This window comes from Capricornis sumatraensis, chromosome 15, assembly GCF_032405125.1.
Source record: "Capricornis sumatraensis isolate serow.1 chromosome 15, serow.2, whole genome shotgun sequence".
Lineage (NCBI taxonomy): Eukaryota > Metazoa > Chordata > Mammalia > Artiodactyla > Bovidae > Capricornis > Capricornis sumatraensis.
In genome coordinates this window covers 28138442-28153088 of record NC_091083.1, presented here as the reverse complement: position 1 = coordinate 28153088, position 14647 = coordinate 28138442, and the positions used below count along the sequence as shown (strand labels likewise).

General features: G+C 45.4%; 1 protein-coding gene across 8 annotated transcripts in view; it reads right to left on the bottom strand.

Moving 5' to 3' along the window:
- KIAA1217 (KIAA1217 ortholog) overlaps window positions 1-14647 on the bottom strand; it is a 444607-nt gene that overhangs the window by 353044 nt on the left and 76916 nt on the right. For 7 of the 8 annotated variants that reach the window (XM_068987629.1, XM_068987632.1, XM_068987633.1 and 4 more), the window contains exon 1: window positions 4783-4886. The exons of the other annotated variant lie outside the window; for it this stretch is intronic. In XM_068987629.1, coding sequence (XP_068843730.1) covers window positions 4783-4852 — 70 coding nt within the window. In that variant the 5' untranslated portion in view covers window positions 4853-4886. Of the gene's footprint in view, window positions 1-4782; window positions 4887-14647 lie in introns of those variants that run through there. 8 annotated transcript variants of the gene reach the window in all.

Genomic DNA, 14647 nt, shown 5'->3' with positions numbered 1-14647 from the left:
CCTTGATTATGCTAAACCACAGACATTACAGCAATCAGGTCATCTGACTCCTATGTATCACATATTCTGTTGGGACGCACAGAGTTCCTCCATTTTTTCCAGCTCCCTTGTTAATATCATAAAGATCACCACCAGAGACACACTGGCACAAAAATTAACAGCTGAAACCAGGCCATTATGTAGATTCTTCTAAAAAATCTTACAAAAGTAAATAAAAGAGGTTTTTGCTAGAGATTTTATACAAAATAGGAACAGCCCCTCCCCTATCCAAAGCATTCTTGTCTCAATGGCTTGTTTGCTGATTGACTGATTTATTTTTTGCAAATATTTATTGAGTGCCTGCTCTGTACACTGAAAGGAGTTAGGAAGTGTAGTGAAGTGGTGATCAAAGTAGACTTACTTCCCTTCCCTCATAGGGGAGGCACATTATAATTAAGGAGGCAGACAACAAACAGATAATATGTAACATGAATGTCAAGGCTATGGTTTTTCCAGTGGTCATGTATGGATGTGAGAGTTGGACTATAAAGCTGAGCACCGAAGAATTGATGCTTTTGAACTGTGGTGTTGGAGAAGACTCTTGACAGTCCCCTGGACTGCAAGGAGATCCAACCAGTCCATCCTAAAGGAGATCAGTCCTGAATATTCATTGGAAGGACTGATGCTGAAGCTGAAACTCCAATACTTTGGCCATATGTTGTGAAGAACTGACTCACTGGAAAAGACCCTGATTCTGGGAAAGATTAAAGGCAGGAGGAGAAGGGAACAACAGGATGAGATGGATGGCATCACCGACTCAATGGACATGAGTTTTAGAGTTGGTGATGGACAGGGAAGCCTAGAGTGCTGCAGTCCATGGGTTTGCAGAGTCAGACACAACTGAGAGACTGAACTGAACTGACTGAAAAGTGCTTTAAGGTTAAAACAGGATAAGGGACAGAAACTGATAGGCAATTTTAGAGGATGCTTTGGAGCAAAGACCAGAATGTCTGGGGAGCCCTGGGGACCCCTCCACTTACCACCTCCCCTGCCAGGGCTATACTCTGCAAGGCTGCCAATGTGATTTTTTTTCCAACTTCACTGAGATATAACTGACATGTAATCTTACCTGATTTTAAGGTGTACAATATATTGATTTGATAGTTACATACTATGAAATGATTACTACCACAGTGAATACTAGTATCTTAAGACCCCAGTGAATCAGGGGTGGTAGAGGCAAGCAGGTGGCTGACACAGCTGCACAGGGGTTTCAAGACACTGGGGCCAGAGTGAAAGCAGTTGCCTCAGGGCTGCTATGGGCAGGCATGGGCATCCTAAGGACCACTCTGGGGAGCCCAAAAGAAGCAGAATATTGGACTTCCCTGGTGCTCCAGTGGTTAGGACGCAGTGCTGCCTCTGCAGGGGGCAGAGGTTCCATCCTTGGCTGGGAAACTAAGATCTCACATGGCACATAGCCAAAAAAAAAGAGCATGATATAGTCAGACTCAAATTCAACCACTAATTACTAAGCACCTCTCTGCACTTCACACTGTTTACTACCCAGCAGCTGACGCTTCAGCCCCAGGAGCATCATCGATAACAATTATTCTCAAGGTAACCATATGCCCAGTTGCCAAAACAGTTCTGGGTTACAACTGTTGTCCCACTGAAATTATTTATAGTGGTCCCTTTCACTCTCAAAACTGTCTCGGTTTGACCAAGTTATAGGATCACCCAGCGGATCCTTATCTATCTGTAGATTGATAAACTCAAAGCCCTAGGGTGGTATAATTAGCTTTTTGTTCAGCACATATTTATTGATTGCTGTCTCATGCCTGGTGCTCTGTTAGGTTCTGGGGATGTGAAGACAAAGAAGTCACGGTCTTTGCCCTCGAATACCACACTCTCACTGGTATTATTACAATGCCAAATACGATCAAGCCCACAGGGAATCATGGGTGATGAAGCCATCAGAGGCTGGCCTCCTTTGCATGGTCCTCTTGCATATCGAAGAACTGGAGAAGAGGCCACACTCCTTCACAGCATCATTTTCACCCAGGACGCAATGGGGATCTTAGAAATCTAACCTGAATTCTTAGCCCTCTTTCACGCGCTCCCTAGCCACCTTTCTAGCCTCCTTCTGCACACAGACCCAATCCTGGACCATTTCTAACAATCCTGGGTCCCCTCTTCTAAATTCCAGCCACAAATATCCAAATTGCAATCAACATCTCCACTTGGATGCCTGATAAGCTTCCAGATCCTACCATAGCCAAAAGATTTTCTGCTCTCCACTTCCAAGCCACAAACACCCTCTCCGCTACTCCTCTCCAACACTTTCCCCTTCAAGTAAATGACAACTTCCCAGAAGCACAGGCCAAAATTTCTGAAGTCATCTCCGACTCCTCTGTCTCTCTTATATCCTGTATCCAATCCCTTGGCAAATTCAGTTTCATCCTCAATACATATCTAAAGTCTGTCTTCTTACGCCCACCTGTTCTACTCCCCTACCTGCTGATCCAAGCTAGTGTGACTGGTTTACTTTGAAAGCTTCCTAACTGAGCTCCCTGCTCTGCCCCCAACCCCACCCTGGTGATTCTCAGTAAAGCACGCAGGACTACCTCTGAAGAAACCTCTCAGACCCGCCAGCAGCTCCCACCTCCCTTGAAATAAAAGCCGAAGTCCTTACTCTACTATCAGAGGCCCTACCCGACAGGGCCTAGAATTCTCTCTTAACCTCTTTTCTATCCATCCTTTCCCCATGTTGTTCTTTGAAGATGCCCTTTTCCTTCTCTCCCTCACTTCTTTCTGATGTCCCTTCAAGTATCACAGCAGTGCTGAGTCGCTCAGTCGTGTCTGACTCTTTGAGACCCCATGGACTGTGGCCCGCCAGGCTCCTCTGTCCATGGGGATTCTCCAGGCAAGAACCCCACAGTGGGTTGCCACTACCTCCTCCAACATAGTAGTGAGGCCATCTCTAATAACCCTACTACAGTTTCACCCCTGACCACCCCCATACTCAATATTTTCTTTCTCTGCCTTATTTTCCCCCACAGTTTAATAAACTTACTAGATAAAACATAAGATGCCCAGTTAAATTTGAATTTCAGATAAACAACGAATAATTTTTACCATAAGTGTATCCCAAATATTGCATGGGGTACACTTATACTAAAAAAAAAAGTTTATTTTTTTACCTGAAATTCAAATTTAAATGAGCCTTTTATTTTTGTTTGACAAATACGGCAACCCCACCATATAACATGCTATTTTACTTATCTATTTATTGTTTTTGTCCTCCACTCCCCTTCCCCCAAACTTGGCTCTTAGAATATAAAGCAAGGGCTTTTCATCTATTTTGTTCACTGCTGGATCCCCAGAAGCTAAAACAGTGACTCCCACAGAACAGAGGCTTGATATTTAGTGAATAAATGAAATAAAGTGATCACACTGCATCAGTCTCACCATCTCAGTCTCTGAAGTGTCTCTGAACTGCTGTGGTTGTTTGTAAATTGTTTCTTAAATCAGTTCCACTCTCTTGTTGCGCCTGTAGATTCCGAGTATTTCGTAATGCAGCAGAAGCCCAGAGGTTGAATTCCTGCTGCAGGACCCTGTCTATCAAAGAGGGCAGGGGAGGGGGCCCCACTGCCCGGGGGCCCCCAAGGAGAGTGTAGTGCTTTGACAGCACAAACACAGCCAGCAAGCGGAGGACTCTGAGTCTGGGATTCTCCAGGGTTCACTGGTCTTAAAGTTTCCTGCTTTTCACCGGGGGGAATTTCTATCTCTTCTAATTGTATTTTCTTCTGTCTGGCTTAGTTTCGCATTTTCAGTGTGGATGAGTCATGTGTGACTTCCCTTTTGCCTTTTAAAAAACACACACCTTTTCCCCTGTGCATTGTTGTTACTCCCACGCACAGCACTGCAGCCCCGCAAAGCCTGGCTATTAACTGGCCCCTGGATGAACCTGGGCTAAGGTGGGGGCGGGGAGGGTTCTGGATTGTGCTGGGTCCAAACCCGCTGCCTTCGCGATAGTGGATGCAAGGTAGGCTCCGGAGTCACAGACGTCAGACACTGGACGGCCCAGCCGAGGAGCCCTTTCCCCACCCAACCACACTGCATAATTTCTTTGGAACGACATAAGCTTCTGGAAGTTCCCTACGGAAAAGACAAGTCTATTATAAACACAATCAAAGGGAAACTACTCAGAGAAAATCTATCAGAACTGTCTTAACAGCTCCCAACTTTTGAATTCAAGCATACAGAAAATTCGCACAGCTCCATCTCTCCTCTACATGGACAAGTGCTCCCCTGCTGTTCCGATCCGGAAAAAAAAGAAAAAAAGAAAACTCTGCGATTTAACTCTCAAATACGACCAAACTTGCCTCCGACGTGCCTGTGCCTCGTGGAATCCCCCCAACCAATGAATGGAAGTGTTGCCGTCCCCGAGAGACCTTTCCAGAAAGAGCTCCTCTCTTCCGCGGCTGGAGCAGGGAGTATGGAAAGCTGCTTTGGGCGATGTATTTGTCATTGCCTGGAGATCTAGCAAGCACTGACGGCTTACAGGGCTACCAGTGTAACATCACCCCGCCACTTCTTTGGCTGCTTAAGAAAATCCTGCCAGAGATTAAAAAAAAAAAAAGTCCAGCCTACAGCTCTCCACTGAGTTGGGAAAACGCACCACCCCAAGAAATACGCCTTTTCTGTGCCAGGCGCTCGGTCTCCAGTTATAAAAAGCAGCAGCCAGCCGCGAGGCACACGCGGAACCGTAACTCCATCTTTGAATGAGAGCCTCTTACTTACCCGGCATCTGTCTGCTGTCTGCTGAGTAAGGAAGGCATGGCTCACATTTCTGGCTTTCGTTTTCTTCCATTGTCCCTGCCTCCGTCCCAGGCTCCTCTCTGGTCTTTAAACTTCAGGGCGCCGTTCTGAAAAAACGCTTCCAGAAAGCGCCTGGAAGGGGGCCCGGGGGGTGGAGAGGAGGGGACGGTGCGAAACCCCACCCCAAACTACTCTCCACTCCCGTGCAAAGTCTCTCTCGCCGGGGAAGACTGCATTCCAGCGCCCGGCCTCCCGCGTCCCTCCGCGCGCGCGCGCGTCCCCTGGTCCGTCCGTCTGTCCGCCCGCCGGGTCCCTGAGGAATGCGGGCTGGGCCCCCCGCCTGCCCCCGCGCCGCGCGCTTCCCCGAGGCCCCAACAGGTGATGCGCTGTCGTGCCCTGGACCCACGCGGGCCCCCCGAGGCAAACTGCGGCGACTCCGCAGCCGGGGAAGGAAAACATGGCCCGGGATCGCCGGCAGGAGCCTTTGCTGGAAGCCGGTTCTCCGTCTCTTTCATCTCACAGAATCAGCCTCCCCAATAGGCTGATATCCTGAAAAAAGGAACAGCCGACTGCGGAACGTCCCAAATTTCAGTGAAATCCCTTTTATAAAGGGCAACGAGGACAGGTTATATGCTGAAGGTTCTTACACACTTTCTTCACCAAGCGTTTAGAGCTTGATTAACAGACAGATACAGCTGACTTTGCACACAATCAATTTCAGTCTCTTCAGCTGGACTTTGCAAAGTTTGCACTCCTTTGCCTCCACTTTCTCAACAGTTCCTCCTCCCCAACATACATAAACACACTCACACGTTGATCACAAATCTGAAAAGTAAACTAGTAAAATCAACCTTCTGAATCTCTCCAGTTCATTAAAATATCAGAAAGGCACTTCAAATACTTTTCTTTGGATGGGCAGAGTTGCGTCCAGCATACTCATTTTCCCTTGAAACTACCTACAAACATTTATTTTGTTCTTTACAGGGTCCTTGAAACACTGGCCGATTTCCCAGAAAGTGAAAAGAGGAGGCACAGCGTCCACAAAAATTTAAAAAAAAAACAAGAAAAGGTACATAATCTGTGCAATGTACATGCTGCTATTTCACATATAGGCAAATCACACACTGCCTAGGAAGAGGGTGATCTTTTAATCTGTAGGAGCCCCATCGTTTGGTGGGGGGAAGGAGGATGGTTAGCCTGCTGACGATAACTCAACCCAGTTTACATACCATTCGGACAAGGTTTTACATTAATTTAGATGAAGATTGTGTGCAGAACAATGACTGGCCTACCCTCCAGATTCTGACCTTGAGTCACCTGTGTACTTTGGCAGTGTGGGGGACATATTTTGGCCATTTCAGAGAAAAAAGATTTGGAAGCCTAAGAAGGACAAGGTCATCATGCCAGGAAGTCACATCAGGTCATCGTGCAAGGTCATCACATCAGGAAGGGAAGAAGAGACCCCCTCAACTCCTAAAAGGATTTTTCTTGAAACCCGAGAAGATGTGGTGGATCTTCCAGAAAGTTAAAGCCAACCCCAGTAGCACTGAAGGCAGGCAGTTGGGTTGACTGGGGCAGTTATCTCAAGGACCTCGTGACTTTGCAACAGGCTGACCTGGTAATCTTGCTTTAAGGAGGATTTAATCACACTTTCTGTCCTGGTGGCCTACGGCAAAGGCCAGACGAATCTCCTTTTAACCTGGTTATTTCCTTGGGTTCAGAGTGCTCATGAAGCAGGGATCTGAGTTCAGGCCTCCAGGTCCAGATTAGCTGGGTCCTTGTCTAGCCGTTGAGTGTCTTCAAGTTATTAATGCCAGAAAGGATGGGGGTGGGGTAGAAGGAGAGAGCACAGCAGGGCAGCTCTAGATGTCAGCCTAAACCAGATGCCCCTGGGCTTGCGGCTGTGACACCAACCCACCTTGATTTGGTGTGTGGAGAGCCTGTTCCTGGCAGTTTCTGCCTGTCTCTTGACACAGTACAGAGGCAAAAACCCCAGGATGAAGGAGACAGCAAGGCACCTACAATGGCAGTCTGTCCTCAACAATCTGTAGCGCCCAGTCCTCCCAGGGCTCTTCCAGACTAGCCTAATCCAGGCAGAAAAGATGCACCTTTAGATGCAGATTCTGCTTGCCTGGGGCTGTTTGGAAAGCCTAGGAGCAGATAAACTCTCTTGTCGATTTCAGATAAGCCAGATGGGGGCTCTCCCACCCATCTTGCACTCGGCTTAGTTCCCTGGCAGCCCAAGGAACCCCCTCAGGGAACTATGTGGCCCTGCCCCAGCGGCTGGAACCCTCCCCTCCCCCACAAGCAAAGCTGACTCTGGCCTCTGCAGACATTCCTTGAAGCAAGATTCTTCAGGGAGTGCACAAAAGAAAAAGGCATTTAGCAATGAAGACACTTAACATAAATCATTAAGAACCATGAAATCTATATATATATATTTACGGTAAAACACTTTCTCTTGAGTAGTCAACCTTTCTGATCGTACTATGGGGAAAAGCTTCTATCTACTAGTACCGGCCCTTTGTTCCTCCTCCTTGAGAACAGGAACTGAAAACAGTTGGAGAGGCTCTGTATTAATGCCACGGCACTCTTCTCTACATTGCTCCCCAAAGCACAAAGCCCTTGCTAAGAACTTTTTGCTGATTGTCAGTTTCTCTGAGTGGGGTCTCTGGCAAACAGTAACCCTTTTCTGCAATCTCCATTAGCTTAGTAATTCAGATTTTCATGAAACGTACTATTATTGTCATTGCTATTATTGTGGGATGTTCTTTCTGGAAGAAACAGTATTTGAACTAGAGGTACATGAAGCTTTTCGGTTTCATTTAATGTCTGGGTTAAAAAAAATTGCTATGACAAACCAACCTGCCTACTACCAGACTTCGAAATTTGTTGTCAAAGGCCTAAAGAAAGTGGGAAGCACTTGAAATGTCAATTTTCCTGCAGACACATAAAGACCTACAAGAAAGTTACCAGCAGGCTATATTTTCAACTCCATTTCAGTTAACCAGGAAAGGTACAAGATGATTTCTTGGTTAATGACACCATATGTTGGCAATTCATGATTCACAATGAGCTATGACACAGAGAAGTGTCATTTAAAAAGAAAGACAACTGATGAGATACTAGTGATGTAAGGAGAACTGGTGATTTTGCACCCAGAACAAACCCATGACAGAACTGAGCCATTATCGGTTGTGATGATGTAATTTCAACGGGCATTACTATGATGGACATTAATCACAAAAATCATAAATATTGTGTATGACTTCCGGGCAGGCATACTTAATTATAGGGCTGAGGAAAGCATGTCAATTTTCTTCGTGTAAGTTTTTCAAGAAAAAAATCACTAGAATAAGCACTCGTGCAATCATGCTGCTATGATTCCATTTTTTTCTTTTCTGTTTTACTTTAAATCCTATTAAGAACAGGATAACTTAAAATGACATGACATTGGGACACAAAAGAAATAATTAACGCTTGCTGAAGTCATAAATGGTGATCTTCCGAGATTTCCATAACTGCGAAAATCAAACAAAACAAAGTGAAAGACAAGCCACAATGTTTCGACCAGAGACCTCAGGCCTGTTGGGTGGTGCATCTTCTCTTCTAAAGGACACGCTGTTGTGTGTGACTGCAAGTCAGAAACAAAGGACTTTTGACAACTGGGAAAACATTTGCTTCAATGGATGATCTGGTGAATGAAATGAAAGATCTTCAACCCTCCTGTTGCCAGCAGTGTGTCAGCTGGCTAGGGTGACCGTATACTTAAATATAAACCAGAGCACTTGTGACAGGGAAAGGAGACACCGTTAATAATGACAGCAGAACAAGATGCAGAAACTACGACTGTTCCTGGCAAGCCAGCACAGATGGTCACCTAAGTTCAAGATAAGCCCTCCGTACCGTCGGTATCCAAATGTGAAATGAACATAATAATTTCTCCAACACAGACCTCACAAGAGAAACTTACTTATTAATTAAATGTGTGAACTTCATCTCTGTATTACAAACCCCACTAACTATTTCACATCGGGAAACACAGATTCCAGAATACAATATCCTGCATGATTCAGCCATCAAAACAGAGTTTTCCTTTCTATGTCTAGGACAAAGATCTCACAGATGCGACCAGGTCATCATTTATAGCTCCAGCCTTCTCTCTAGAGAATAACCCATATTCTTCACAGTTCTTAAAATCCTTGCCGGTCAAGGAGAAGTGAGGTGACCAAGACCCTCCTCCCACCCCCTCCACCTCCACACACACAACCCCCTCAAGTCTCTCTACTGTGATGTCCTGGAACTTTCCTCCCCTACATCGTAACAAATTCCTCACGTGGATATAAATATGAGCCACACTTGTATCCAATGTGTTAATGGCTTAAACAAATTTGCTTTCTTTTCCAGAGAATCCATTGATGTTCATTTTCATTGGGGTTTCTTTTTATCTCTTTTAAGTCGGTAGATACTGGAGAGAACAGACCTTGTCTACACACCACTGTAGCGACGCTGTCTTGTGTGCACCATGGTGGGGAGGTGCCAGACCCTGGTCACTGCAGACCCAGTCTGGATCCTAGGTGGCAGCTTTTAAGTGAGAATCGCAACTTGTAGATGCTCGCGCCTCTTCTACCGGAGTGATCTAAACACCAGTGTATTCCACAGAATTCCAGGGTGGAATCCACAGAATGTGAGAATCTCCACAAATATAAGCACCTTGCTGCCTGCCTCGCTTTTCCCAAGGGTGCCATTATGAACCCTTTCAATATGGAATATTTGGTGAGGCCTCGCTGGAAAGAGACTTCCCAGCCTATTTCTGCTTTGGGCTTGTCCACGTGACTTTCCTCAAAGCAGTGAGTTCTTGGGAGTGGAAAGGGCAATGAGAACTACGGGAGCCAATCACAGAGCCAGAAGGCTGGGATCCTGGGGTTCCCTTCTCCTCACTCGCCTCTCCCATTCTGCAAATGAGCAAAGTGAGGTCTGGAGTGTTAATGCCAGTCAGGCTCCCATCTCTCCTGTATCGTGGTCAGCCCTTTGCCCTGTTATACTTGCTAAGTATTTAGGATCTTTTTTTTTTTTAAATTATTGCAGTATAGTTGATTAACATTGTTGTGTTAGTTTCAAGTGTATAGCAAAATGAATCAGTTTTCATGGTGCTGACTTAGTTGCTTAGTCTTGCAGGCAGAGTCTTTACCAACTGAGCCACTAGGGAAGCCCATACATATACATATATCCATTATTTTTTAGATTCTTTTCCCATATAGGTCATTACAGAGCATTGAGTAGAGTTCCCTGTACTACATTAGCAGGTCCTGATTAGTTACCAATTTTATATATAGTAGTGTGTGTATATCGATCCCAATATCCTAATTTATCCCTCCCCTCTATGTAGGATCTTTTATCCTTTTTTCTCACAACCACCCAAGGGGATCTCTCAATTATTCCAGCTCCTTTTGCTCTCCTGAAATGAAGAATCAAGTCAGGGTTCGTAAAAGGGAGTATATACTTAGTTTCTAACATTGTTCTCCCCTTGACCATGGAATTGGGTCTGGTATTATTGGGGTTGGGTAGGGGGAGCATTGTTGTACAAGCCACGTGGCATCAGGCATTGCATCATCTCTGCTCATCAAGACCTGGTGTGCACTGTGTGTGTTAGCCCGTGGGCTGCTTCTGTACCACCATGGACCATTCCAGGTGGGGAGAACTTCCCTGAGCAGGTGAGGCTGAGGCCATCCATCAGAGATGCTGGAGAGGAGCCCAGACTGGCCAGTAGGGGAAAGAGCCTGAGAGGTGAGCTGGAGGAGGCATGGTCAGGAAGTCACATCTGTCCAGCACAGGGGTGAGGCATGGGGGCTCTGAGAGTCCTCCCTGGAGATGACCTTGATTCAGCAGAAAGCAGGGTCTAGAACTGCCTCCTGCAGCCCAAAGCGGGTGGGGTGGTCCTTACTGCTCCCTACCCTGAGCCTCTGCCCCAACCTCTAGAAGTCAGAACTCCTCGCCTTCCCGACCAGGGCAGGGAAACTCATTTGAAACTGGACTGATGGCCTCCATATGCTTTAATGCCAAACATACTCTGAACTAGACTTCATTTCAATAATGCATTTAATTTTTTTCCAGTTTTGTCATCAGTTCTCAGCTTTGTTGAGTAATAGCCACAAACTTTATTTGCAAGAGAATATGGACAACAGAGAATGGAAAGGTCAATGCAAATACATGGCCCTTCAGTTCACCCCAAGAGGGCTGCATGTGATGCTGAGATGGCGCAGAGCTGGCCATGTTCACCCCACACATGCAGTGCGGCACTGTGGGAGCTGCAAGGACACGGGGTTATCCTCGGACGTGGGGCACTCCTGAGATGCGGGGTGCCCCTGGGGGTGCAGGATGCCCCAGGGTGGGGGTGATGGATGCTGCAGCAACCCAACCCCACCCCGAGTGTCAGCTCTCCAGCATCTCCACCCTCTAGTTTTATAGTCAACGCCTGAAAACCAATCACGTGCTTCAGAACTTAAGTATTTTTACAGTGATTTCATTTTTCTCTCTCCCACCCCAGCCCCCAGAATTTAAAGGATGGGGAGAACTTATATTTCTTGCAGATGGGAAAAACAGTTTTAATAATGAAGGACCTGATTTCTGGGGCCAAGTGGGTATGTGAGGTGCTGATACTGGGGTAGGAGGGGGATGTAAATGAAGATGCCCAGCATTTAGCAACCAACCACTTCATGGCTCAGCCTCTCTGCCTTCTAGCTATGGGGAATTTTGTGTTCATCCCCATGTGCATAAAATTCAGTGTTTCCCAGATTATGTTGTTTTGCTATCTCCTTTTGCAAACTTTATATGGATAAGGCTAAGTGGGATCAAATATAATTAGAAGTTGGGCAAGGGTTTCCCTAACACTATATTAAGAGTCTAATCTGTGTGACATGATAGATTGCACAGCTGCAAGGAATGAAATAACAGGTAGTTTCTACCTGTTCCCTCACATATACATGTACCTCATTCAACACACCTGCACCCAATATGCATAAGACCCCAGGACCCTGATAAATGGCAAACTGGTGTACAAAGCAAAAAGACGATCAGAGAGCAGTTGGTGTTATTTCCAGGCTTGCCCAGCTCACAAGCACTTTCTGAGGAAGTTGCTGGGGAAGCTTCTCTATGCCACTCTCAGGCCTGACCTCCAGCAAGTGAGGATCAGCAGCTACTGTGGAAAACTGTACAGATAGATGTTCCTCAAAAAACTAAAAATAGAATTACCACATGATACAGAGATTCCACTCGTGGGTATATATCCAAAGGAAATGAAAACACCAATTCAAAAAGATATATGCACTGCAATGTTCATAGCAACGTTATTTACAATAGCCAAGACAGGGAAGCAACCTAAATGTTCATCATTCCATGAATGGATAAAGAGGATATGGTATATACACAATGGATTGTTACTCAGCTGTAAAAGAATAATGAAATTTTGCCATTTGAAACAACATGGATGGACCTGGCGGCTATTATTCTTAGTCAAGTAAGTCAGAGAAAGACAAATATTTTATATCTTCACCTATAGGTGGAATCTAAAAAATAAATGAATGAATATAACGCAACAGAAGCAGACTTTTAGACAGAGGGTAAACCAGCAGTTACAGTGGGGAAGAAGGAGGAGGAGCAAGACAGTAGAAGGGGATTAAGGAGTACAAACTACCAGGTATAAAGCAAATAAGATACGGCACAGGACGTAATGTACAGCACAGGGACTACAGCCCCAACACTCTATAATAATTTTAAATGGAGCATAATCTATAGAAGTATCGAATCACTATGTTGTCCGTCTGAAACTAATACAACATTGTAAGTCAATCACAGTCCAATTTTTTAAAATTTTTTTAATTAAAATAAAAAATTGATGATGGGGATGCTGACTGGCAGAAGATGGATAAAATAAAGGCCATTTTGAGGGCTCTTGCATTTTCAATGAGTGTACATTGCAAACCGTAGGCAATGAGGGGTGAATGGAGCACATCTGAACTTTAGAAAGCGATTATGTTGGCACGATGGAGGCTAGAGTGAATGGAGGGGGGGTTTGAGGGGGAGGGGCAGAGATGAGCTTCAGGGTAATTAGTCAGAAACTATAATAAACTGACCGTTTCATGGCGTGTCTGCTGGAGTCACGGACAATGTCTCTCTGTTACCCTTTCCCGCCTTCTCCGTGTTATTTGTTCACAAAAGCAAGTGCCCTGCCATCCGCCCACCCTGGTTTAAAAATTCTCCCAAGGAGAAGCTCATCCACTTCACACAAGTTTGAGTCACTATGACACAGAAATTACATAGACCATCAAACCAGCCTCTGCATTTACCCAATAAGAAGAAAAAGTCAAGAATAATAAGCGTGGTCCGGTGAACAAAAAATCAAAAGATAACAAAACAGAGGCAGGCAATTAGTTAATTTAAAAGGTGCTGTTTGGGGGGACTTCCCTGGCGGTCCAGTGGTTCAGGAGATTCCTGATCAGGGAACTAAGATCCCATATGCCTTGCGGCCAAAAAATAAAAAATAAATTTAAATAAATAAATAAGATGATGAAGATCCCACCTGCTGTGTGGCCAATAAATAAATAAATGAAGAGATGAATACAGATAGTTTCAAAAGGTCATATTACTAGAAAACTATGTTTTTTAAACAAAATAAAAGGGCTGTTTGGGGGACTTCCCTGTTGGTCCAGTGGCTAAGACTCTGTGCCCTCAATGCAGAGGGTCTGGGTTCCATCCCTGGTCAGGGAACTAGATCCCACATACTGCAACTAAAGATTCTGGGCGCCACAACTAAGACTTGGGGCAGCCGAATAAATAAATAAATAAAAATTTAAAGTGCTGTTTTATTTAGGTTCTCAAATTATGTGGAGGCAGCCTCTTGTTCCCTCTTGAGCTCTGTGATCTCGGGTCAGTGGTTTTTTTAACCTCTCTGGACCCTGGGGTTTCTCATGTGTAAAATGAAGGCTGGATAAATACTGAGCCCTCGTAATGATCACCTGATATCTCAGTTCTTCTATTACTGCGTTTCCAGAAAACCCAGGTTCGTATTAGGAAGGAAAGGTAATCACTCAGACTGGCTCCTCTTCGTTCTGAAGCAGCTCTTCTATCCGGGGCCCCAGCTGGACTCATGGAAGTGAGTTGAGTGCTACTTATGCTTTATTCTCAGAGTTCTTCCTGGAGCCCCAATACTGTCTACACATACACATTACAGCCTAGTTCCTTTTTTTAAAAAAAAAAAAATATTGATTGATTGATTTGGCTGCACAAATAATATTGATTGATTGAGTTGGGTCTTAGGTGCAGACACAGGGTCTTCGATGTCTAGTTGCAGCATGCGAACTCTTAGCTGTGGCATGTGATATCTAGCTCCCTGACCAGGGATCGAACCCAGGCCTCCTGCACTGGGAGCTCGGAGCCTTAGCCACTAGACCACCAGAGAAGCCCCTACAGCCTAGGTCCTGAGGCCTCATCTTTACACAGAGCCTGAGCTCTAAAGTGAGAGAGACCACATGGCTTTAGGCACCTTGAGCTGCTAATGTTTCTGCATGGAGGGAGCACAGACTGAGTCCAGGCCTGAGTCTCTGCTCCATCCCTTACTTGCTATGCCAAGCTGGGCAAGTGATTTCAGTTTTCCTGCTAAAGATGGAAAAAATAACAGCATCTACCTCACAGGGTTATTTTGAGGATAAAGAAGAACAGAACCTGGCACATCGTAAGTGCCATTTTAGTGTGGTCAGTGAATAAGCAGAACGTGATAGGCAATTAAACCATCTCAGTGATAACAGGATAAATCAGCCTTTATCATCCACAAGTCGGTCATGATCCCTGA